The sequence below is a fragment of the Lineus longissimus genome, chromosome 7 (genome assembly GCF_910592395.1).
Source record: "Lineus longissimus chromosome 7, tnLinLong1.2, whole genome shotgun sequence".
Classification (NCBI taxonomy): Eukaryota; Metazoa; Nemertea; class Pilidiophora; order Heteronemertea; family Lineidae; genus Lineus; species Lineus longissimus.
In genome coordinates, this window is record NC_088314.1 from 7,128,208 (window position 1) to 7,155,925 (window position 27,718).

General features: G+C 38.8%; 1 protein-coding gene across 1 annotated transcript in view; it reads right to left on the bottom strand.

The window, feature by feature from the left end:
• The window catches only part of LOC135490987 (buccalin-like), an 88,595-nt gene extending 63,516 nt beyond the window's left edge, over positions 1-25,079 (bottom strand). The window contains exons 1-2 of the mRNA XM_064776602.1: positions 24,756-25,079; positions 11,902-11,986 (exon numbers count right to left, since the gene is read on the bottom strand). Coding sequence (XP_064632672.1) covers positions 11,902-11,986 — 85 coding nt within the window. The 5' untranslated portion in view covers positions 24,756-25,079. The remainder of the gene's footprint in view (positions 1-11,901; positions 11,987-24,755) is intronic.
• Positions 25,080-27,718: the final 2,639 nt, after the last annotated feature.

Genomic DNA, 27,718 nt, shown 5'->3' on the forward strand with positions numbered 1-27,718 from the left:
AAACGATTTAAAAAAGCAATTTCTGTTGTGAAGGGAGATTGAGAGGCAGAAAATACGACAACAGATTACAATGAATGGCTATTGAGACCAATGACCATGTCTTCAAATCTAATCAATTGAATACTGTTCAGTCTACGTACTTTCTTCATTGCGAGTTAATTTCCGTCATACCATCATCTCGTCATTCATGACGCTTAGGATTGGTGTCTAACAAAGATAACCAACTTCGATGCGTTTTCTATTCATCTGGCAAATTAGCAATCCTCTCTGGTCGAATTCTCGCCTCTGCTCCCGCGGCCGCCAATCCACCAACAAGATGAGTTTTACCACTTTAGGTAAGCCCGCGGCAACTGACTTTATTAATAGCTAGATGCCATTAGGTTCAATAGAGATAGAGAACGCTTGGTGCATTAATTCCCTTATTCTTTTTCTACTGCTTCCCAAGGCTGTGTTCAGGTCTCCTAACTAATCGAGACCACGTCGGGCTTAATGATGTGTAATGCATCACCTGGAAAGCATTAATAGCCTCACTGACCATTGAAACTGCTAGTGCCACTGCAGTTTTTGACGAATACTAATTCTTTGCAGGACATGAAGATATCAAATCATTCCCGGACGTAGCAGAAATAATCAACAATCGGCGACAACAGCAACATGATGCGTGGTACATCATGCTCATCAACCGGTTGGGTTTAATGGCCATACTAACCATTGGAACCGGATGTGAATCGAAGAGTAAAAACGGGATCTTTGGATGTGACATAGATATTTGAATAGCAGCACGTCCACCAATCCTGACCTGCCGGAAATCCTTAAACTTTATGGTTTTGAATTGCATTTTACAAGAGAAAAAAAGTCAAGTGTCAATTCACTTCCCGGACATACCGGATTTTATCAACATGATCTGTGTATCGCATGGCCTCATTCACCATAGAATGGCAACGACCAGTGAAAAAACCAACAACTTACATGTGGTATCAGTTCCCAACTTCTAAATGATACGGTTCCAATGCACTTCCCGGACACGCCGGAAATGTTCCACACATGACTACAATAACAACTACGCGAGGATCATCACTTGGCCATTATTATCTGCCTCCGCCTTGACTATTAAACGCTGGTGCAAGTGCGAATATCAGAGTCAAACGACATATTACAACGTTTCTCTAAATGCAGCTACTGAATTCCAGGCATGTGCCAAATTAATTAAGAAAACTTGTAGTCCTTTAACGACGCATTGAGAGCATGTCAATCACATACGTTTTGATACGAATCGAGAAAAAAGGGCCATGTTTGCTTAATTTGATAAATTTATTTTCGTGTACAAAACAAAGCATGCTTCGAGATGAATAAGTCGAATGGCCATGCCCTCATCTTAAAATATATATGACTTCATATTTTTGCGTCACTTACAATTCATCGGTTTTTCGATAAACATACATTCGTCGGGAACAGGTTGTGATACGCCTTATCGCACTGTTTAAAATTTCAAACGTTGGTATCCCTAAGAAAATAATGCTATCGTTCTAAATATAATAACGTACGGTCACACGATTTGTTTGGTGCTAGGTCGACATAAAACATATGAATATTCTGGAATGTCAGAATGACTTCTTTGCTGCGCAATTCAAACCCAACATAATGAAATTCGGGCGTTACCATAATACTGACAATGTATATATTTGACCAGATAATTGTAGACAAATAAACTGGGAACGAACAATCGCAGAATTTGACATGCATACTGACCTATTGTTATAGCATCTGAAATGGCAGGCAGATCTGCATCGAAACAACGTACTGTTGATCTGAAAATATTCGCGTCTATTTATATCGTTTTTCACTTTATAAATACTTCTAAAGACCCTCTCTAAGGAAAGAGGTTGGGCCCTGACCATCTCTAAATCAGATCCAGGGCAACACTGTCCTTGTCATCGCAATTATCAACAACAACAAAACGACACATGCTTGTTCTATCGAAATACGAAACGAGCTTTTCCATCAGAAATAATTTCTTGCAAAAAAGGCAATCGATGTCCTTTATAAAAGAACCGAGTCACATTTGCCATGGCCAAAACAATGAACCCATTAGGGCAGTAGTCAATATTTCGCCTATCTGAATTTTCAAAATGCCAACCGCTTGCCTCACGAGGCAAAAAGTGCACCTTTATAATTGCTTGCCTTTCTCGGTTGTATCAACTATGACGGCATGTTTCTCTCATGAATCGAATTGACTGCATTATCTTCGGAAATGCACGACATACCCGTCTAATGAGATAGCGCAGAGAATGTCAATTGGAGCAGAGTCACGGAAACCTATAACAGGACGCTGCGCCAGACTTATTCAAGAGTGATTTTTGTCACTTGACTGATAAAGTCTCAACAAGGACATAATATTTTCTAGAGAAAATCTATAATCTATCCCAAAATATCATTTGGATAAAGATTTCCTCTGGTAAGGCGGATAGTTTATTGGAAAATACATGTACGTGTCCTCTTTTCGCTGGTGTTCATGAAGGTTTCATCGCGTTGTGTGTTTTTTACATTTCAGCCATTCATATAGGTGTGTCACAAAAACACGCCGGAGCTGAAGGCATTTAGTTAAGATTGAAATCTAAAAAGACATCAAGGGAAACCTATGATATAATTATACTAAGCAACCATAATCTTGGGAAATAGAAATTTCACAAAATGCGACGCCAAATATGTAAATTGAACGAACTCGTTGTCAGAATTTGAGCGTCAACTAAAGTATCATGACTATTTCTGGTGTGTTTTTACCTCACATTGCACGGCGGCACCTATGATTATACCAAACTGTCACCCGAGGCTCATGAATATGATGTTTATTTTGAAAATGACTTACTTTGATTTCAAAATTAAACTCTTTTTTTCTCCTGAAATTTATACGTTCATGTACTACGATATTTAGGGCTTGAGGCGACTGTCAAAGCGACACGTGTATTCAAAAAAGCATCAGAGCTGAGTGTGGTACACATCTTACATTTGTACTAATCGTCCGGGTGACGCCGTAGTGCTATATTTTTTGAAAAGAAGGGAAAACATTATGTTTACCTTTTTTACTAGTTGGTTATCGCTGGTATGTGGAACAAAACGATCTCTCGTCTACGGGTAAAACCAGTAATCGTAGAGCTTGATATTGATCGAAGGTCGAGCGATCACCGATTTTTGTCGCGGGCATCTGCGCGATGATAGACCAGAGCAAACGAGCGATTTTGTTACATGCGATCATAACCGAAGGTCACAGTGGCAAACATGCCCCCTGAAATATTTCAAACCGAAAGGAAAAAGTTCTCAATAGCACTGTTTGTTGATGGGAAGTCATGGAGGATAACGACACAGATTTTTATTTTTTTATTTTATTAAACTTCTTTAAACAAGATGCTTCCATCCTGACATGGTACCCCCGCCATAAAAACACTGAATCATCTTGTATCAGTCTCAATGAAAACTATTAGCAACGATTAGCGATGATTCCGGGCTTTTACCAGTGGCCGGGTTTCAAACGCTGTAACCAAGGTACTTTCCGATAGAAATACTAGAGGCAGGAAAATTCCTTCTGATGCTTTTTGGTTTCAAATGAGTCAAAACGAAAGAGGAACTGGATATTCCGTCGACTGTGTTTGAGATTTGAAGTCGGTGTGGTTGACTAAATTCCTTAATTTAGCTAATTTCCGACAAATTTGAAACTTTATCACTTGATATCACCGCCACAAGAACCCCAACTCTCTGTCCGCATCAAGGGTAAAGAAGCGCAAAAAGTTTGCCTAAATGATCGGTTATTCACCACTACATACGTCGTCAGAATGGTCAGGGCTAACCATCAAATCACTTTGCTCCTTGAAAGATGAGAAACTGATAGAAGATGCATCAGCTGAGTCCTTTCGATTATCTTATTTGCTGATCGTTTTGCATGCAGCAACCCTCCCACCGGTCCTATACAAAGCTACCTCTTCCTGGCAGGTCACGCAATTCGCGACCAGCTAAGTAGGTGTAACCAGAGCATCCCCGGGGCGCGAGGTCACGCATCTCTCCGCCGGAACTAAAGCGAGGGCCACTTTGGGCTGTACACATTCCGGTTTGCTTAGAGCTGCTTTTCATGGTAAAGGTGGTCAGCGATCCGTCATGGCCTCTTCATGGTGGTACTATAATATGTCATAGGTGTTTTGGGCAACAAGCGTTTCTGAATCAATGGCCAGCCATGTCGTCTCTTTCTTTTGCATTATCAGCTCGAAACGTATACACTTTTGTTCAAGCAATGAATGCATTCGTCACGACACATGTAGAAAATTCAAATTTTAAAAATGGTTATTAAAGTTTATTGTAGATAAAACTGCCTTTACCAATCGTATAATACAAAAATATCCACTAACAATGTCATTAGCTAGCATACTAAGTGTTAAGATTATCATTCTTTCACCGATATGATGTATCGATTTCTTGAAAGCAGTACGAGATTATCATTTCACGGATAATGAACTGCATTACGATGACAGATCGGTGTAAAATGTATAAGCAATCATGAGATTATGCTGTTATGCATTTGTAATGCGTGCCCTCTAAATTAATTTGGCGGCCAAAAAATTCTAGGTGCTCCCCAATTAAATTCGCCGGAAACAACCTGTGTCGATGTTCAAGCATAACGATTCATGTTCACGTACGTACGCATGCCCTGTCAAATACAAATATTCTTGCTAGTAGCTTCTCGTCTACTGAATCATCTGAATTCGCTCTTCCTGACATTGGTTTGGGAGTTATACCAGTGCTAGCGACGCTGGCCTCTCCCTAAACCAAGACATCCTTTTAGGATTCACATGTAAGTAAATGGTCACATCCGAAATCTGTTTGGATGAATCGCGAAAACACGTTTTTGACGCGACACGTTAGTTTACACCTCTGCTCAGATCGACGTCAGTCAGTGAAATTCGATCTACTGCAACTCTAGGCTAAGTAGACCTGCGCACAAAGCGGTTTAAGATGGCCCTCGTCAGTCCATTAGCAGGAGAGGCTTGTGTATTTGATTATAAGAACGATATCCATGATAGTCGCATTTCTTTGTTGTGTGCAGCGCATCAATATATTCGCAGTGATCTGATCGAATACTTCTCCTGATATGATTGCAATACATGGTATTGGTCAGACTTACATATTTCGTTTCAGAGGGCGATTAACTGGCCAGTTTCGTTGTCACCTTCGTGGCAGAAACTACTATGAGCCGATTCTAGAGATGAAGAGAATACGTGTATTTTCATGCTGATCTAAATTGAGTTCAGATATTGAAAGGTAATGTCATGCCGGTTGCAATGCAAGCCCTGTAAATAATTTTGGCTGCAATAAAAATTATAGGTGCTCCCCAGGTTTACGTTATACTGTAATATCTTCACCAAAGGTCGTCCGTTTTGTTTAACGATGCACATGTATTCCTGGGGAATGCCCATAGCATGCCAAAGAACCAATTAAATGATTTTTTTGACGATTTCAAACACTTGGATCCGAATCTCCTAGACCGAAGTGGTACTAATGAATAAAAGGCGTTTTGACGTTCTGCATTTGCACAAAATGCTAAGGAATCTGGAGGATTCGGAAAAACGTATAGGAGACAAATTGATCGCTAATCCAATTTAAAATGAATTAGTACCGCGGTTCCTATTGGGTTAAGATGGTAAATTTAGTTAGGACTTTGAAAAAGGAAAAAAAACAAGAATTGTATGTCGTGGTTACACGACGGGTACGTATTTTGTACGTGTACGTTTACGGGTAAAACGAATAGAGTAAAGTTAATCGTATTTCTTGAAGCTGACCTAAGTATATCAACGAGAAGACTCCAAGTACGTCACTTGAGGATGTCCCAAACTGAGTTGTGAGTTATCTTCAAAACATGAACCTTTTTGAGTAGCATCTTTTTTGGAACGAACTGAGTTTCCATCAATGTCAATCTACATTAAAGCTATCGCTATTGGTACCAGTTTTCATTCAAATATATGGGTTTTGGAAGAAACTACGTTATTCAACTTCAAAAGTAGCAAGACTATAATTTGTTTACACAAAGTATACGTAGGTGAAGTATTATTTCGTGATCAGTCTACGCTTGGCTGATACTGGCGAAAAAAAAGTACTCACGCGTACTTTCAACAGTACTGCAGACTTACTAATTTTTGTCACAAATTGTTCGTGTCAGGATCAGTAGATTTAATCTAGCGCCTCACATAATATCGTGTCACAAATCAGATCACGCCCATATCGCTCTAACACACTCCCTAATCAATCATGATGGAAAGTGATTAAAAACCTCACGTCAAAATCCATTGTCAGCATTTCATCAAAATTCGTCATCCCTTTTGCAAAAACAGTGTAGTTGCTGCATATCGAAAAAATTCGTACTAACGCCATTGAAAGAAAATCTCTTCTAGATCTAAGTAGCTGAATATACTGGCTATGATCTCATTTTGGGATGTCGATATGTCATTATCACAGGAGCTGTGTAACTTAAGATAAAGTTTCATGTAATAAGGTGATGCATCATGTTCCATAGAGCGATGGGAATTTCGATTCGATAAAATCCTCTTTGTATCGTAGCGTACATGTACATGAACATTGTATCAGTCTTCTGCATTCTCAAAGGATTTGAGTCGAGTATTTCCCAGGTTCCAGCATAAACTCGTGACTAGTAGTGAGTAACAAAATCAATGCCTTTTTCGTCTTTATCTAGACTAGAAATTACGTGCCATGTTGAGCCCCTACACTGCTTTCAATACCCAAGACAACACACTGTCCCTACCATTTTGGCAAAATTCCATACTCCATTCAAGGAACACTTATAGGTACCAATTCAAAAATACGACTTCGATTGCATTACAAGATTCGTATATGAATCTAATTGATATCTCTCTCTTAAAAAACACCATAACAATGCTGTTGTACTTGATACGAGATGTTAAGCTATAAAACACTGCTGTCCTGGTTGAAAACAAACCACTTCCGATTTTGGCTTTCTCCGATTTAAAAACAACTGAGCGTGAGAGATACCGAAGCGTTATTTTTACACTTCCGTTTCCAATGACATATTGAAACTCGCAATCTATCTGTTTTGATATCCATCACTTAAATTGTCGCAACACTCGAAAGAAAAGACCAGAAAATATTACATGTATATCTTAGCTTATTATTGTTTCTATTCTCACTGCCAGCACTGATTTAGGGCATATTGGACAGCGTACTATAACAACGATACAACTGTATCACTGAGATCTAAATCTGACATTAAGTCAATGGCTGACGCCTAATACAGCTCCTCATGCCGGAGGGACATTTACTTCTCAGTACTTCAATTCAAAACAGATCGTCTTTATTCTATCTAACAGCACAATTAGCGTGAAAGCCTTCCTTTCTGCCAACATTTACCGCTTTGGGAAACATTTCCTTCTGTTTAGAAGAAACTTGGAGATAATACGGTTTAATCGTCCAGGAAATTGAGTCTCTGTTTGTTTCACCAATTTGCGAAAGTGATGAAAGGTCACAGGGGGCACCTCTGAAGAAGATGCACCAGACGATACGAGAAAACTTATGCCACGCGACATTCCGCGTTATCTCGCGCAATTTATTTTCTCACGCTCTGCAGGACGAGATCTCCTGACGCGAATAATGGATTAAGGGGATAATAAATCAGAGTTACCAGTCTAGAAACATTTTACTTTGACCAGTGCTACGCGGAGTCTTTTCTTCTCCAGTTTCTCCCGCGCTGATAGATAAGCTTGTTAATATGAACGGGCGGAAAAATTGCACGAAATAAGCTATGGACATGTTTACCCCGTTTCCTTAGTTTAACATGGCGCCTCGTTGTATTACTGCCGACGGACAAAAATTCTCCGGTTCTCGCGAGGAGTCTTTCCGATAATTGGAAGTTAGCGCGGTGGGAGGAAGCATTTTCTGCATTCATTAATTTGTCTTATTTGCCTTATCCTTTAGCCTAAAGAATAGTGAGGACTTTTTAATAGTGTGACGATGAGCAGGTCACTTTTTTAGTATTTAGCATTTAGGTTCTTACCGTCACTTACTTCCTTTAATCAAAGTCGGGGGTAAAATCCTATCTAAAATATTCGGGGACAGGGTGAATCCTGGTCAGAAGGTCAGTAGTACTAAACTTGTAAGATTATAAAAAGTTGTTGAGATCTCGGAGGTGACTTCTGGCCCTGGCCCGGGCCTTCAAAAAATGCGTGAACGCACTTTCTCTGGGATACAAAACCGAGGGAGCCTTCCAACTGCTGGGCTTGTTCGGGGGAAAAAACGACTGCTCCAGCGTATAATATATATAGGGAACGTCAAATTAATCCCTGCATTTTTAGTTTCTCCATATTTGTTTTTTGGCTAAACATGTACATGTAGTTCAGAATAAGGCCATCTTAACGCTTTTGAGCTGAGAGAAAAATCTACGTCATTTTACACCCAACCCTCGATCCGTGACAAGGGATCTTATGCAGGCGAATCCTGAAACAATTATCACATAAAATGTTGTCATTAGCGCCTGCTATCCTTTTGTCATCTCCCGAACATGCGTGACTGAGCGAGCTAGGGAAAGGTTCTCTGGCGGGACATAGTGATTAAGCCGATGTAAATGAAAATGAATAAGATATCGGACACTCTGTCAATAGAGTAGATGCAGTGGTCCTATTATTGACATTAGCCCATCATTAAGGGAATGGATCGAATGATCAGGTGCCACAGAGGTAATCCTATGAAATAAGATACTTGCAGTAACCTCACGAGAGGTCTGGCTTTCTTGCATACGGTAATGGGGTTTTATGTACTCTAAAGTTCAGGTTGGGTCCATAGAGTTTGAGATGTCACTTTGAGAACAAACTGGTCAACTCAGTCTAAAGAGCCGGGCTACATCTAGACCCGCAAGCTTTGGATCCACTCGCCGACCCGGACTCCGTTAGGTGAGGCTACGGACGGAGTACCTCTGATGAAGGAACAATATGATTCCCCGTATATTGACGCTTGCAAAATGATGCAGGGTTACGGATACGGTATCACTACAATTAAAGTATGTGATCTCCGTAGCCACTAAAGCGCTACAAGCAGCTTCTAAGAACACCCGTGAGACAAATATCGTCCACATATTCGGCTGTATATGGATTATCCCAGTAATGCCTAAAGGGCCCGATTCCAATAGGAAGCATTAGCCGAGGTTACAGCCGCAAGTGTACTTTCAAATGAAAGATATAAACGATATAATCTACTGCAGTTTTTGTGGTATAGATGAATTAGGCCTTCAGACAATGGAACAGATATGCTTCCAATGTATATCAGTTGAAAGAAAGGAACAATAATCTTATTTCATATAATGTAATTGTTCAGACAAAACACTTTCTTTCTTATAACCTATAGAACGTTTCCGTTTTTAACAGCGCCCTATTGTTCACGGTTTAAAAGGCAGCTTTGGGTGACGTTGCCAATGCATGTGTTTTCTTAATCCGTGTTATACTCATTTGTATTGTCAGGATAAATAATAATCCCTCGCTTTGTAACCACAATAGTAATGCGCGCATGCTATTGTATGTCAGTTCATGGGTGTATAGGGGCCAAGGTGAATACACTTCCTGTGGTCGCTCCTGTGTATGGTGGGACCACAGTGCTAGGCGTCTGCATGAACATCATGGATTTCCGAACTTTGGATGCCGTATTTTTGTCAGATTTTCTTGTGCATGCGTGGTGAATCTTAGTGATATATTGAACATGATTATTCTTGTGAATCTTAATATTATCTTGCAAATATGCATGGGTTTTCCCAATACTATCATAAGTTATGAGTTCGAAGTTAATATTGTGGGCAGCTGAACGGACAAGTGTTTAGGGAGTTGAGCAGGAAGCATAACAAGGCATGGGTAATGATCAAAGCGACATTGAGCAATGGAATACTTGTTTGTCATCTCGAGATACTGATTTGCACGAATGTTTGCATTATGTAAGGATTTTGAAGCAGTTTTGATTGCTTACCATTGATCATGTCATTGTAATTCATTAAATGAATGCAGCAGATTAAACGACCGTATGCATTTGCTTGCGAAAAATTATTTTGTTTTCATTAAATAGTGACCGAATTGAAGTTAAACTGTATGTACATGCATTTTTCTCTACTCCTCTTTTCTGACTGCAATCACGAACATTTCTATGATAATACTGCCTATGTCTACCAGGCATAAACACTGTTTTAGAAACTATGATCCCAAAGTTTGTCAACTCGATGGGCAATAACAAGAAGATGTAATTGTTTCATGACATTCATTGTGAAGTCCGTCTAATTTTGACACAAGTCTTCTTTCGGACACCCTGTATGACAGAGCACCGTAAGCCTTCTTCATAATCCCACAACAGCCACCAGTGAGTTTGACTAAGATAAAGCTATCGGTTCGTCAAAAAGATCTGAAAGTTGCCGTGGTTTTGAAGTTCAATAAATTGGTTATTCTTTTGTTTTCAGAACAAAATGTCAATAGCGGATTGTGTGCATCACAACCTTCATTTTCTGTTGGGTTTTCTTTGTGGAATGGTTTCTCGTAAACATGTAAAGGCAGATAAGGCAAGCCAGGCATGTCAATTTTGTTTAGGTCGTTTCCTCTCGTTGCGCATCAACAAGCCTTAAGGGAGATACCGATCCACACTAACGAAGGCGTAGAATTTACATAGAGTTCATTAGATTACTACAAGTAATTCAAACATATCCGGCTGCTTACAAAACAAACGGCCACAATTTGAACTTTGCTTTACCCATAACGTGTTTACTCTTGAAGAAGGAAACGATTTTGCAATCCCGTCCGAGTCCGGTTTTAAGAGTTCTACTCGAAAATGAAAATGAGTTGGGTGCAGAGGCTGTAACAGTATTGTAGTATGCTAACTCAGAGTGCGATCTATTACAGTATGGCCCGAAAGTTGGTTTGAACATTTTTACACTTTTCATATGTTATGGAACATAATTGGAAGCATTTCATGCTTCCAGCAAACTTCTTCATTCAGCCAATTAAGAAGAGATAATAAAATCTTTTCAATCATACTAAAAATGTAATTATGTTGAGACTTGATCGGAGCTATATCGATACGCCAAAAACTTCGACATATCAATTTCATGAATGCTGCTACCATTGATCTCTTATGAGCCGAGATTTGAAATTAGATCCTGAGATAATGAACGATAATCACGATTAATTTAAAACGGATTAGCAAGAGCGGATATTATCTGACATGTTGTCTTTCGATGCTGACAGAATGGTGAATTCAGCTCAACATGATCAGGCTAAGCGTAGCATTTATATCGCATGTGCAATTATACAAAAAATACATCACCGCACTTGATACCGCAACAAATTTCTATTTATTTTTAATCTATTTCACGGGTGAATATTATTAGCTAACGATAGTCTCCTAAATACCAGTATAACTTTTGATAATTTTCAAAACAAATTTGACGCGAAAGTGAAGTTAAAATATCATTGACGCAATGTAACACTGTAGACAAGTGCCAATGTCACTTCAAATTCTTGGCATAAATTCTTAATCTGTCGTAAATTTTGAAAGTTTTCTCAGTTGCGGATGGCTACTACAGATAAGTATGCACAAAAACAATGCACCAATTACATTTTTATACAGTGTATTCTATACTAGTACTTAATTCACATCGTCAAAATTTGCGAAAAAATTAAATATTTGCCGTTTAGGTGGATTACAGAATTTCCTTCAGTATTTCCAACAACAAAAAATATTGAGATTTTGCTTTTCGCAAATCCGTGCCTTATTGGCGATGCTATTACTGCCAAATCAATGTACAACTTGGCTGAAAATAGGCTAATTATTGACGTAAAAATAGGCTAATTAATGAAATGAACTTACCATTTCTCTCTTGTTGAACGGTGCTGCCTCTTGCCAAACATATCACCATCACAAGCAGGCAGAATACTGCCGGACGCATTGTCATCTGAAAGAATAAAAAGAATGGAACGTGTGAGGAAAAGGGAGATTCACGAAATCGTCCGAACCAAAATATTTCTTGAATAACTATGAACAATAGATTCACCTGAAATCTTTGAAAATTCTGTCGGATATAGCTGCTGGCAAGCATGGATAACAAAATAAAATAAATTGCATAGTTTTTCCATTTCACAAAAATCTATTTAGTTCAGTTATTATAGCAAGTATGAAAATGAGGGAGGTATCATTTTGTTCGTGTTGGTCTTGCCATTAATACAAATCCTTGCAAATGGCTAGGGGGCTAATTGAAACTGAGCACCATACGCTTTCAAAAACACATATTTATGGGCTTATTTTCAGTTGTTCAATCTTCTCTAATCTATACTTGCTACGAGGGAGCGCTAAATTATGCATTAGATCTTCCATCAGCGTTTTCACCCAGAAGTCCTCTTCCAAGTTCGACGTAGGCCACTGCTCCCGACAAAGAACACGACCTAATCACTTACCCCTTATGTTCACTTCCAATCAATTAACATTTTCGGATGTTGTTCTCCAAGTAAAGGTGGTTCATCAACATGAAAGCGTTATTCTTATTAGACAAATTGGATATGCCACAAGATAGCTGTTATTCAGTCTCAACGGTGATAAGACAGAGTCGCTATCGTGAAATTCATCATAACCTCTCAGGATTTACCAGCACCTGCGTGAAACACTGGGTTGGGGTGTTTTGCATTGTGTCTTCTTTGTTTTTTTCATTATAAAAAAATTGTCGAGAGAAAACAATTGCTTGTCTATGTAAACGTGAATTTCCACAAAGTGGAGTTTTATGAACCAATAAAGCCTTTACCTATAATGTTTCAGGAGTCTTCTAGAATACGGGCCCAGACTTGGTAGAAAGGCCGTTTTTTCCGGCGAATTCTCATCTGTTCTGTGCTCTTCACTAACTGATCTCTAATCGCAAACATGCAATTTGTACAAAGGAGATTTTCACAACAAAATTGATCATTACCCCGCAAGATAATTCATACACTCAGATGATATCTGGGTACATGTAGGTTCTTCAATCAGATACTAACAGAATAAAACACTTTTGTGTTGCACTTCTCCACAACCTTACATTTTTGCTCATAAACATAAGTTGACGATTACTTAACACTTGTTTTGCATGAAACCAATTAGAGCTTTTCTGAAAATATCATGTTACACCGAAATTAAACTTTTTCTCGCACTCCCTCGCAACTTTGTCGGAAAGAGACTGTTTGTTTAGAAGCTTGCCGTATGTGATACCTTCAGTTAATTAAATTGTACGATAGTATGACTGGGCCAGGCAGAGCGAATTCAGCGTTGACTGCGGCAGCCGCCTACTAGTACCTAATTAAGAAAAGACACGCCTACTAGTACCTAATTAAGAACAGACACAATACGCCGAAGACCCCCTAAGACAAGTACAAGAAACGCAACCCCCATGTGCTTTGGTGTCGTTTTTGGAATAGGTCTTTTTCAACCGCCACTGATTTGGTTTTTTAACAACATCAAAACAACTCGCTACGGGATTTCCTCACAGGCAAAACAACTTTCAGGGCATCAGTGTGTCCACGACTGTGTCAGCAGAGTTATACTCCCCCATTTTCCTTTCATCTCATAGAATAGGCCAAGAAAAATTAATGAATTGATTCTCGGGCCCGACAGCACTTGTCAAAGAAAAACGCTTCGTCTTGTCTTCTGAAAACAGAATTCTGCATCGCAGTTGTATAGGCTCTGCTTTATGCTACCAATAGAAATACAAAATAAACCCCCAGGACGTATTTGAGAAATATGTCGAACGAGAAAGGTACATTTGGATTTACTTGGCCTTAATTCATGACAGTTGCTGTGGAATGTTTTTGAGTTAATTGCTTCATAGCGTCTTGGCAACTGTCAAAGGATCGCGACATACCGGGATAAAAGACGTCAACATTTGCAGCGAATTAGCCAATAATTTCATAATATCCCTTTGTATTTTTCAAAATTGTCCCCTTTGTGCCGCGGAGAGAGTAGAAATTACCGAGCATAACTTTCTAATCCTGCGGTATGGAAACTGCTGTCTTACTCGATTGTGATCAAGAAGAAGATTTTGGTGTTACATGATGCACCTCTCGGTAACCATAAGAATCGTACACTAAACAAACAGTTAGGATTGTCCTCTTCTAGTAAGCCTTGTGGTAAAACTGCTTCCACATTCTTTGATGCCAACGGCTTTTTCGTAAAGACAATTCTTATTCCGCTGACATAACAGAAGGATTGGTTTGGGGGTATTTAGAAACAATAGCATGATAATAAATGTTTCCAACCGGATGTACCACTTTCTATTTATGTCAATTCGAATAAATCCGCATGTTCTAAGCTGGCATTACATTCCATTTATCAAGTATTCAGAAATAGCAGTTTTCATAGAACTGAACGCTGAAAAGCTTTTTTTATTACAGCTATAGCATTTCAGAATAAGGCACAAATCTGCTTGAAAGCGAACATATCACTAGTCAGATCCATCCAGTATAAAAGCCTGTGGGCCGAAAAAAAACGCACATTCGAACCAAGAAGAAACTTCACAGTCGTCAACATATTTAGAACCGCGTTGCTTGATATTACGATGTACGTGTCCCTCATCTAGAAGTAAAAACAATTGACAAAAAAAATTTAAACACCGACACCGACATGACATAGAAGTCGGATTGAGGAACGTTATAAACATTTCTGATAATTTGATAACAATAGCGTTGGTATTACATTGTACGTTGTATATTATAACGTTAGCCCATTCACAGAATTGTTCACAGCGCGCGTATGATTCAAAAGCTTCGCCTGGTGTTTGATATCGTGACTGTTTGAATTTCACTCTGGAAAATCTCAAAAGTTACTTTTTAACAATAATGTCAGTAGAAAACGACATGTTTTTCAGCCGGTAAGTTTAGTTTTAGTTTGATCTTTTAACTGAACACCATGTATCTCGACCTCCAGTCAACTTGACCAAAATAACATCTCTGCAAAATATCCATTAACTCTACTCCGTTCCTTAAACCCAATTTATCGGAAGCTTTTAGTCCCTTGTCAATAGGTTTAAAAGGACTGCCTAATCGATCCAGCTTCAACTGTTGTCAACCTGCCTAGATTCACGCTGTAAAATATTCTTTCGCCAACAGGTTTATGATTAAGTAGGATTTGTTTTGCCACCCTTGACAATGTTTAACAATACGATGAACTTGTCTCTACTATTGAATGGGAAATAAGATTGTCTGGCCGTTTAAGCAGTAACAAAGATAGTACAATGATTAAAAGAAAACTATATTGTACTTGAATGTCAAAATATGTTTTCAAATGCCAGCAGATGCTAGCCATTCCAACTACCAAGCAGGAGCTACTTAACGGACGAAATCGGTGATGCATTTTGCGAACACAGTAACCCACCCAACCGAAAATTTCAAAAAAGGTTGTAAATATTACTACGAAAACTTCACAGGCAAAGGTCTCTTTCCATGTATCAATGATGGGCTCTTGATAGATACGACCAAGTGGTTCCATGCGTACAGCCCGAATTCTTATCCAATAAAAATAGTCCTTCAATTGATTACAATCACACTGGATATTCAATACGAGATATAAATACAATATTTAGTGGATTTGATTTTCAATTGATTCAATAATCTCCTTTCTATGAGCATTGGTGTATGCGGCAATAAAATAAAGTAGGTTGAGAAGTAATCAGATATGTTCTTCGAATTTTATTTCAAATCTATTGAAAATTTCAGCTTTTAAGATCCGACAATATTGGAATATTGGAATATTGTAGAAATCGAACAGATCAGAAAGTAATACTCCTACTGCATGTGTTTCTTCTATCGACTTTTTAAAAACACATTATCATTTTTTTACAGGCGACCATACTTTATGATATGCGTACGTATATAGTTTTTATTCCTTTTTCAAGCAGCATTTGATTACAATTATGGTAAGACCGAAATCAGCATATCAAGAAATTTTGTCGTCTACCAAGGGAAATTACTGATGGAATGCCACGATATGAAAACCGCGCACGTGTTGCTTATTAATACGTCGTCTAATAATGACATGACTACAATCCCGAGTGTAGAATATGTCACGAATGCCTCATTTCGCAAATGGTCATGCAAAGGGTCCGAGCGGCGCATTCAATCGCGCCTGTGTCCAATTCATCCTATAAATAGGTATGGTTTAGCACGGGGATTTATACACTGTATATATGTGATAATGTCAAGCCTGGTGGTGAAACCGGCTCAGCAGTGATTTGCCCCCTGCTTAAAAAGAAATTGTCTCTCACATGCAAAGGTTGGCTACAATCCTAAGTCAAGTACCTCGCTGGTTCGACATACTAGTACCCCCTCCACTCCGAAATGTGGTAAACACTCACTTTGGTATAAGGTAATATAGGCCTATAGTAGGATTGGATATCAAGGACGATTCATTTGTGTGTATAACGGTCATAGAGCGACCTGAGACGACTGCAGTGAAGATGGTGCATACTGAAAATGTATTCTAAAAGGCCTTGGTCACAGGATATCATTATGTTTAATGGAAAACACGTTAAGCCTCGTTTTGGCCGCACCGCCCTTTAATCGGAACCAAGAACCGCCTGGGTAAGTATAACATTTTGAATTTTCCACTCTCATGTCAACTTTTAACGTCAAATTACCCCGCGAAACCCTTGTCACGAACAAGGTTATTTGCAATATTCCAAGATATTGGAATCTGTGAAGTTGGAGGAAAATTGGAGGACCCAGAAGAGGTAAATGATGATGGAAAAATCCGAAGACGAAGGCCTATATAATGACAATGTATTCTAACGTACATTGTATCAATGTATCCTGACGTACATTGTATCATGTGTATCGTAGTGTATTGTTGCATACAAAATGTCCGTAGGGGAAATTTTTTGGTTCCTTCGATAACTACGCGCAAAGTGCGTATTAAACACGGAAATAACCATCACAACCGTTCATTATCTACTTAAATGAGACAATAATCCCTCGATAGTTGGAATTATCAAAATACTAGTAGATTTAACGAGTCCTGAAAGAACCGCAGCCGCACTACTCCCGATCGGACTGGGGAATCCCCATCTTCACAGCGCATGACGTGGCGTCTTCGACGAAAGATGGACCAAACTACTGATTTTGGAACCGTTTAGAATAGAAATTAACACCTCGCTGTCGGTCCTTGCTTTTATAATCACGACCTCAAATTACGTCCAAAACCCTCGGCTCTACCACGGATTTTGGTCCGCCTTTTCGGACTATACGAGCGGTCTTGATATATACAACCAAGGACCTCCAGGTCGGTATTAATTCCTTAAATAAGAGTTGATTTCTTAAAGTTGATTTTTTTTCTGTCTACTGTCTTCGATATAAAAATAGGAAAAAAACCGGTACAAGATTTTAATGAGAATATCGATGTTTGCAGATAATACTTTGTTTGATAATGGAGATTATTATCTTCCGTCTTTACATAGTCGTTATTCAGCATGCCTACGCGGCTTTAGACGCAAATGAGAGTTCAACTTCGGTTAGATTGGAAACCAAATTTTTACCTGGTTACAAAGTCATAGATCAACGATATGTATCAAAGATAAAATGTCGATAAAGGTTTATTCAAACTTTTATAAAAAATTAAATCATTTTTAGGTCAGGTATAATTGAATTGACTTATCATGTCTTTAATACTATTGGCAATTCTGGCCTGGGATATCATTTGATATTTACGAGAACGCTCCCTTATCAGAAGATGAAGACCTATCAATGCCATAGTGATTTGTGCTTCAATATTATGAATTGTATGAGAAGCGCCAAAGGCGTTCACGTAGGATCGTACTTTGATCCTGCCATAGACAAAGTGTCCACTATACGGCATCCATTTGGTGTCAAAGTGAGTATGGAAGCACTTTTATTAGGTTTGGCGAACTACCTCAACTTAACCAGCCAAGATGCTTTTATCACTGAAACTACAGATAATCTGATGAGATCAAACTGTGGTCAGTTAGTCACTTGTTTGCCGTTCAGTTAATCTACCCGGCCCACGGCAGTTAACGAGATAGCACGGAGGTGTCTATTTGAAAGATCTACTAATGGACAAGGAGAAAGGCTGAATCATCACCCAACGTTGCGCCGATGTAATGTAGTGAGGCAAAGTTAGATTTACCTTACGAAAAAAGTTAAGCTGAATTGATTACTTTCCCAATAGCGCGAATGGAGTTTTATTTAGCTTGATTCACCTTCCTTGCTACATGTATGAATAGGTGTCTCTCCTTAAAAGCTGAGTAGTAGACGATTAGCTGTGGCAGCGTAACATGCAGAAGACGATTCGCTAACATTACAAACCGTGCGTCTGCTTGAATATGTACTGCGTGGTACATCGGGTCAGAACTTTAAATAACATAGATTCGTAACAATGTCGAAAGCTAGACGTTTTTTCAGAAGTGTAGTCCTATACCTTGTCAATGTCAAAAGTAAATTTGAAAAAGTTCTAATGATTCTAAACTGTTTAATAAGCGTTTTCACCAAATAACTAACATTCCAGGCGGTATTTAAAGTAAATAATTAGATACAAACAGTGCTGTCGTGCAGTTGATTTACACACAATTTCACGAATCCGTCTTATGAGAAAAAAGAATGTACATTATTCGCGTATCGAAGTTATTCGCACAATCTGAAAAAAAAGTTAGCGAAAACTTTTGTTGACAGATTGCATTTATCTGAAAAAGAATTGGTCAGATATGTCTACTTGGTAATTGCTAAAACCCGAATCGGGCCTTGGGGGTACTTCTCCGGCACCACTTCTTCCGAACGAGACACTGGAGTCACACCAGACTATTTGTCTTCTTCCACTGTCTCCAGCATGTCCAACATGTCCTGGCACTTCCGTGACGACTGTGTGAACAGACTACAAGTGCATACACGTAGGACGTTCAAAATTAAAAAAATAACAACCATGCCTGGACGTGTCCAGCAGAAAGCCATATATATAGCAGACCAGTTTATGCAAAGATGGGTATTCGATAAATACATCTCGGCGTCAAACGACATAGTTCGTCCATCATCATCACAGAAATCAACCTGATCTTTTTTAACATTTTTCTCTACGCCTTTAACAACTGCAGAGGGTTTTTTTCCCACTGGACATTCAAGAATTAATTGATATGAATTCACACCATTGTTTTGCAATTTAAAGGATCGATCTAAAAGTTTACAAAACCTGCAACGGAACTGAATGACAAAAGTAATAAATGAATAGAATTTGTCACATTCTTTGCAATTTTATTCTGTCATGCGAATACAGACATTGTACGAAAATCAGATTAGCCATGATATCGTTTTGCATTAGTTGCCAAGCAAATTATCCGCCGTGTACCATCTCTCGTTTCTTACTTGGCCGCGGGATATTGAAAGCGACAAGTCTTGTTATGTAGCAACTTTATATTTCAAGATGTTCAAAGGTGTAAACAATTGCAAGTAATGTTAAATAATCGTCAGGTATAGTTAAAGGATACAAGAGCAAATGTACCTCAGGTTCGCCGTCTTTCCAGTTTCCGAGGATTCAACAGTGGCTGTCAACACATCCTTCAACGGGCCCTATTTTAAGAAACCAACATCAAACATTTATTCCGGAGTGGGTTAACCTTTGTTCAGTAATGGCGGTAAACAGCTAAGCCCATTAAGAGTCTATAATTGGATAGACACCAACGACAAACCCATCTAATTTACATCAATTTCGAAAATTGCGGAAGTTGATCAGAACATGGAGCCATTACCTTCTGTTGAGGGACTCGCGCAGGGCTCTTTAAAGTCTAATTCATTCGGTTCTTGCAGCGGACTTTTTAAGAAACCGCCAAATCTTCGTGGGCGTTCAGTTTTTGCGAATTTCGCTATTAACAGCAAAATTTCCGAAAATTTCGAAAAAGTAATTTTCGAATGGAAAAATTAACAGAAATTTCTTAATTTGCCAATCGTGATATTTAATTATTATGAATCATTGCGAATCGCCAGCAGTTCACTTATAAGGCCTAATATTCATTTGGTTCTTACGGCATAAACAGTGTAAATGTCAATATCATCACAGACAGGATACACAAGTCTCTAATGAACGTATATGGTTTCTCCAACAAAGCCACCGTTGGTCGTTCTGTTACTATTATTGTATTGCACATTCAGCCAAGTTTGTAGCTAAATTAAAATGGACTTCATATGGTTTCCCGAGAATGCTGTTGGATCAAAGAAAGATCCCGAGACTTGTCTGTGTATTCTAGTGTCAGTGAATCATTAATAGAACGAATGACGTGCCAGGCACTTTCTACTTACTTATATAAATTGTCGTGAACGTTTCCTGATTTACATTTATTTACCAATATTTTTTAATCTAACTGCATCACGACTCCGAAATGCAGTTTGAATGCCTCTATTGTTCATTCCTTAGTTGCGATTTTAAAAAGGGAGATGACTTTTACCATTTAACCTCCATCTGCCATAAAATCAACACCAGGCATGATTGGCTTACTCTTCGCATTCAACACAGTTTGAACTTTCATTGCGTACATCAACCAGGGCCGGGTTAACGCGATAAAACGGCCCTTCGGGCGTTTAGAGCAACAACTTGCAAGAGCTTACAAAGAGCAAAGATTATTAACTTCATCAATAGAAGCCATGCGAAGTCGGCAACCCCCTTGAGGGATGGACCGGGAAGGTCACTATTTCATCCACCGGGATTTTCGTAAGCTCTACTTTTTACATGCGATACAGGTTATGAATTGCATTTTGGATACCACATTGTGAATAAGACCAAACATAAATAAAAGTAGTTAAATATATATTATGAATGCCTTCAAACTTTTCTTTATTCCATCATCGGAATGCCCCTGTGACTTTGGTAGGCGTTTTGTTCACATTGCGTTGTTTTGCCCATTACCTCGTAGTGAAAAGGGTTCAGGCCTTGCCCAATACACCTTCTATTGTCTTCTCGCAACCAAGGCCTAAAATTCCATTGTTCGACAAACATCAGAGCAAATCTCGATAATATCGACCACCACGATACGTTTTTCAGGGTGGTGGATCGATGGATTGGCCTACACCGGCAATGGCAGATGAACGTATCACTGATAGAATATCGGGCTGTTCATAACCCGTCGATTAAATGACAAGTAATGAATTGTTTATTCAAATATAAATGATTGAGTCTGATCCATTAGTCAATTACCCGGATTTATATCTCATCCAGGCAAATCGATTTTAGTATAAAACCTACACAACTAATATTTGAGAGATTGCTATTGCATGGATAATATGAACATTGAAAAGTTTTAACAGAATCCGATACAGATACGAAATTGAATAAAACCTGAAGATAATGAGAATCTTATATGGTTCATTTCAGCATTTTTGGACCGGGGAAGTGCTTGATTGGAAGAAAAAATCTGTGATCGTCCCTCCTATATCCTGTCCGATCGAGAAGTTTAATTCGTAAGTTAATTTTTTTCAGTTCGTCTTTTCAATGTGTGTATGGATGTGGTTCGACAAAGACCTCACAAGAAATTTGAGGAAAGGGCATCGCAGCAATCTTGTATAATTATGATTGTTTTGTTCTAGTATTCAGTATTGAATAATAAGGAGTACACTTAAATTAGATGATATAAGACTATCGTGTATTTTTTAATCTTATTTGTGTACGGAGCCATTTGCTTTCCCTTGATATTAAAATGCATCACCATTGTTTGGCCAAAAAACCAGAGACGCGTATTTCATTAGTGTGAGTCCTCCAGAAATATCAATTCACATCAAATTACATGAGACGGAGAAGTTTGGGTTGGTTTTTTGCATTAAACATACCATAATGAAGTGATTTTTTCTCTAGTGGTCATAAGCTTATCCACTCACTGTTTACAACTCACTTAAGTGACATTTCATTACATCCATACTGAACTTCCAGTCGTATTGCCTCCGTTACCTCCGACGCGCGTTGTCGGTAAAGCTTAGCAATGTCAATACATTGAGGGTCAAGATGATTACATCCAACAGAGACAATAGCGCGATTCCACTTGTCGTATTGTTTACCATGTTTCTCGGACGCAATTATATTGTTTGCACGACAACCAGAGAAAATGGAAAATATATTTGCCACGATAAATGTGGTTGTTTTTTGTCAATATGAGAGGTCTCTTTCGAAAACATTTGGACAGCATTACTTGACTGTAAGCGTAAGCAAAAGGGGTCTAACACTACCACATCAATGTTTGCTTTGACATTGTTTGAAGGAGCAAAAATGCATTAGACACTGCCTGTTGTTACATATTATGGCATTAGGTCAGTATCATTATAGAGTTTGTCCTCGACAAATGAGCGTGATTAGTGCACTATTGCCTCAGGCTTTATATAATGAAGCGATATTTCACGCCACACTGAGAAAAAGTCAAGCTATTATGAGATAAGTGGTCTAACGACGTGCTGTGCTGGACCACGACAAGACTACTTCAAACAACGACTACCTGCGTAGGGGCCATACATAGGGCCTACTTTAATTCAAACAACGTATTTACATGCTCTCGGGGAAAATGAGGAATATCTTAAGGTTTTTGAGGTTTTGGAAAACCTTTTTGAAGAGTTGTTTCGGACCACACAGAATATGCACCCCTCAGAAGTACCATAGCGAAACGAAATGAAATGTTCTCAGTGAAATACCTCTGTGTGATGCATATTCGTGTTTGCCAAAAACATTTCAAGACATCGCATTAGCTCAAAAGACTTTTCTTCAAGGAGTTCTTGGTTGCCAAACACAATCTTCTATTTGATAAGTGCTTGTGTCTCTAACTTGGTATCGTTCCGAAACATTTCGTAACCCGTATATTTGGCTCGAATGACAAGAACTAATTAGAAATCTCACATTATTGATAGAACGGCAAACAACACTTAGTCGAGAAAATACTGCATTCCATTATTAATGATAATTGCTGTTGCATGGAGTTATAAAACAAACAAACAAAAAACGAAACGATATATGAATTTCTCCTTGGGGTCTCCTAAAAATCGCTCGACGTCTTTTTAAAAAAAAGATTGCCGACAGTTCTCAATACTGCCAGTGATAAACAGGTCCATGAATACACAATGTTCTTCTGTTACGTGATTAACATCTCTAATAAAAGCAGGGTGCAATGGCCATTCTGAAGAGCACTTACTTCCCAATAATTGAGTTACGGCTCCAAATCCAATCTCATTCATAAGAACTTAAATACATTTAGTCCAAAACCGTTTCACAAAAGCAAAATGTCAAATCGAAACCTATTCAAGGCTCGATTCAAATCAGCCAACATTCTTTATCCTGTCGCACAATAATCGCAGCCGAGATGCTGGTAATGATTATTACTAGAATTGGACCGCGCCAATTTATATGAAGCAAATGGTCATTGTCAGAAATCTAATACGAATGAAATATTGAACTTCCCTTAGCGAATGCTATAACATAATTGGTGACCAGTTTCAAACAAATTGACTACACCCGTTCCTACCCAGACTAATCCGATGTTGAAACTGATTTCTCGGGAAATCTTACACGATATGCAAGGACCGTATATGTACCTTATATATTCTTTTTAACCAGCCGGCGTGAGTAACCCGGTCACTTATTAACCGGCGATTTCTCTAGAAACGCTGTTAAAACTAAGTGCGCATTATTTCACTTACTGGGAAAACCAACTCAGTCTTAACCAACGAAAACTGCCCCGGTGCAGAAACCAACCCCAAGGAGGATTACGAAAGTACGTCACGTCTCCGCGTCCCTTATATATAATTGTACATGTTATCAGTTTATTACGGACCTGTTTTCACGAAATCGGCGAAGGACTACGCAAGAGCCGCGTACGTTCAGCACGGCATCAACGAATTCACAAACGGCTATCAAGACTGTAAGAACGATGTGACCGCCTCTCCGATTATCAAATTCTTACAATCAGCCGCTCCTTTTATGCATTTCTTTCACTTGAAAAAATTTCTCACTTTCCTCACGAGTGAATGTTTCAATCATTGTCATCAATCGACTAAATGCTAATAAATCAATTATTCATTATTTCGTCACTTTTATGACCATTATCAAGTTATTTCGATTCGTCATGTCGATTTATTTCGATGGATATGACCCGCCGGCAATCTCGATCCAATAAAAGGTTACGATACATGACGAATATAATAATTACTGCGGTACTGATAAACACAGGAGTCAAACAAGGTATTTTTTCATGAACGGAACGTGTCAGTGATAATATCACCCATTGCGGCAGTAGACACGGTTCCCAATAGCGAAACATATTCACCTTCCCGTCGAAGACCACGGGCTACACCCCTTCCCATACCAGTGCAAATTTATCAAGTACCAACGAGAATTAAGTGCCGTAATTAAGCAGTCCTCGCCCAAGGAGCGAGCAGTATCATCACGTTAACAGTGACTAGCCTTGCGAAAATTACTTAGAAGCTCATTAAAGTATAGTACGAACATTCTCTTCACGTTTTCACCAATTATCTGACTAGAAGTCAAATTTGTTTGGTTCGGCGAAAACAAAATCTTATTCTACACAAGTATAATAGCTGCTTTGTTTCAAATTCGATATCAGCCCTCCCAAAGAAGGCTATCACAACTGTTCTATTTCCGGAAAATCCTTTCATCAATTTAAAATTAGAGGCAACAATTTACAACATCTGATTATGTATATCATACAACACAATAACACTTACATCGTTTTTGCCGTTTTTCTATTATTAATCCTGTTATAAGTTGAATCCGCTGCAAATTTTCAAAATCATAAGACAGTTTCTTAAAGTTTTCGCACAAAATTGAAAACAAACTTTGTAGTCCTCCTTACTTGAAAATGCTGGAAATAACTTAGTTTCAAAAAAGCTGTCCCGTTCCTTGTCCCGTTCTTGTCAAGCCAGCCGCTCTGTGTACCACGCTGGCGAAGTTACAACTGAGGCACAAGATTCCTCATTGGAGATATTTAAACTCCGTTCCGTCGCCCCCGTGGTGTTTCCTTGTCTCGTAACGTTCCGTCCACCGCGATGCTTGTGGGATTCAGGAGCGCTGTTCTCGAAGCCTTGACAGCGCATTCATCGATTGGAACGCTATAGATGGCGCATGGCAGTATGACTATTGGTAGATTTAGTCAGGCAAAATACAGGATCGTTAAGACTATAGGCAGGAGCAAGGTGCTAGATAAAGGTACACAACGTCGTGATCAGTTTTCCATATGTATGTTTCACTTGTTCTTATCACAAGGTCAAAGCCTGCCCAGTTTCATATCTTCGCAGATAAGTGACTTGAGACCACCGATATGACTGTCCAACTGGACTCCCTTGCTCCTGTGGACAGTCCGTCTCTTTAAGACAAAACGGCATGTTCGGGAAGAAAAAATGAAAGATAACTTCGTTTGCGTATCGTCAAAAATAATTATTATCAACAAGACATACGTTTTTTGTATTGTCATCGAGAAATGAGTAGCTGAGGATACGCTTGTCGTTTCCCCCCGCATGGACTAGTGATAATCGTGTTGTCACGCAAGCTACGTTTGATACATGGAACGGTAAAAGCGGGTCAGGATGACCATGTGGTGTATTTCTCAAGCTGCCTTTCGTAGTACAGCGGATGAAATCGAAAAACAAGTCCCTGTTTCTTTTGAAAAATTACAATCAGATAACTATGGTAATGCTGAATGGACGAATTTCAATGATTCGCCTCTTTTTAATATACCCTGTTAGTTGATATTATATGCCCCGTGCAGCGATTCCTTAATTAAAGGTTAACCCCAGTTAAAGGAAGGTAAAACCTGATAGTATCCATTCAGAATGTTCATACTCTGACTTACTCAGGCTGTAATGAAGAGCAGTGTAGTACAGCTCTCATCTAATCTTCATGCATACTTACTACTCCTTAACACACGTCATTAGTGTTCAACTTCATTGTATTACAATCTCTCCTATTTGAACTAAGTTAGAATATAATTTTGACCGTGAGATTCGAACCTACCAACCACTTGCTGTGAATATAAGCTTTTTTTTTTCCAGTGAGTTCTCATTTACGTTCTCCAAAATACGTAATCAGGTTTTGAATTTCACCTCGAATACCTTTTTGTTGGTCTATATAGAGACAAAATTCGTATAGCATTTCTAAAATTATGCTGTAAAAGGAACCGAGCCTGAAAGCTATTGTCAGCGTAACAGTAGATTCTCTCTATTCACTTTTATAAGATGGCGTACACAAGGTATGCACTCTTTAGGTTTACCACTTCTCAGACCAATTTTCACTCCATGTGATGGGACAGTACAGAGACAAGAAATGGGTATGTCGCTCTCGGGAATGCCTTGTCCCCCAAGGCTTTGCGAGGGGGACATTTTGTCATGTCCCCCTTTATTTCGGATAACATTTTATATAACGCACCACTGACCTTATATAAGTGGACAGAGAGTACTGTATGTCCAAAAGTGCAAATACGGGGATTTCTAAGGAGTTTGCCGTCAAGTAACAACGCTTGGCCAAGGGCAAGCTTCTAGAACTGATAACTATTTTTATAAGTCATTTGATTACAATCGTCGAATTCTCTGGCTCGAGGGTCAAAGCGGTATGAAGTAAATACCGTTAGATGCATAATAAAATAGGACAACTTTTCTTACTAGTTCGTAACGTATTTTTATAAGAACACGTCCAATTAATTATGAATTGAATATACAGGGTAAAACAGTTGAGTACACCCTTAAGGACACACTGTAATATTACATTCCAGAGTTTGGTCAGCTCCAAACTCATCATAATAATTTTCTATTTCCATCATTCGGGAAATTCGCGAATATAAAACGCTAGAGAAAATGTCACGGTTTACAGTTGTACTGACACATGTATACTTTTGCTATCAGTGCAACTCTCTTGGACAAATGTTGGACTAAGTCAATATTTGATACAATCGTTGAAGTTGATAGCGAGGTTTCTTGTTTGGTGTGTATCCTTGACATTCCAAAGTATCTCGACTTAAATAACGCGTCACCGACTATTGGGCACTCGAGTTGATTTAAATGGAGGCAGGTTTATTTCAAGATGCATATACGCCTACGAGCATGGCAGAAATCGTGACACAGGTAAAAATGATGGCGAGTGCAATTGAGAGGAAGGGTCAAATGAACAACAAAACACTGAAGTGTTGCTCCCGACTGGCTTTTGATGAAAAAAATGATGAAGGTCAATGTGAAATGGTGACAAGTGACCTCGTGCCTATCTTGGATGAAAAAATATCAAAAAGGGAATGTTTTTTGTCCGAAAGATGACATTTATCGGCTCATATCTTTATGACCCATAAAGATCATTCGTAGGCAGAAAAATCCGAAAGGTGCTTCAAAGTACTTGTCTGAATAAGCGGTAACATTTAAATAAGCCGAATGAGAAAAAAAGGGACACAGTTAAGTACAGTTAACCTGAACATTTTCACAACCATTTATTTTTTCAATTCGCAAAGATTTTTAACGAAAAACAAATTCACCTTTTTTTGTTGGCTCATCAGTTCTCGTAAAAAAGCATATTTCGTAATTTTTTAGAATTGGCAGCTGGTCTACATTTGTAGGTTCACGAATTGAAAGTTGGCTTAATGGCGACTGCCCATTCCATACCAGCAATAACACTTGAAGAAAACGTGGGTCGGTCCCATCGCCCATGTCCA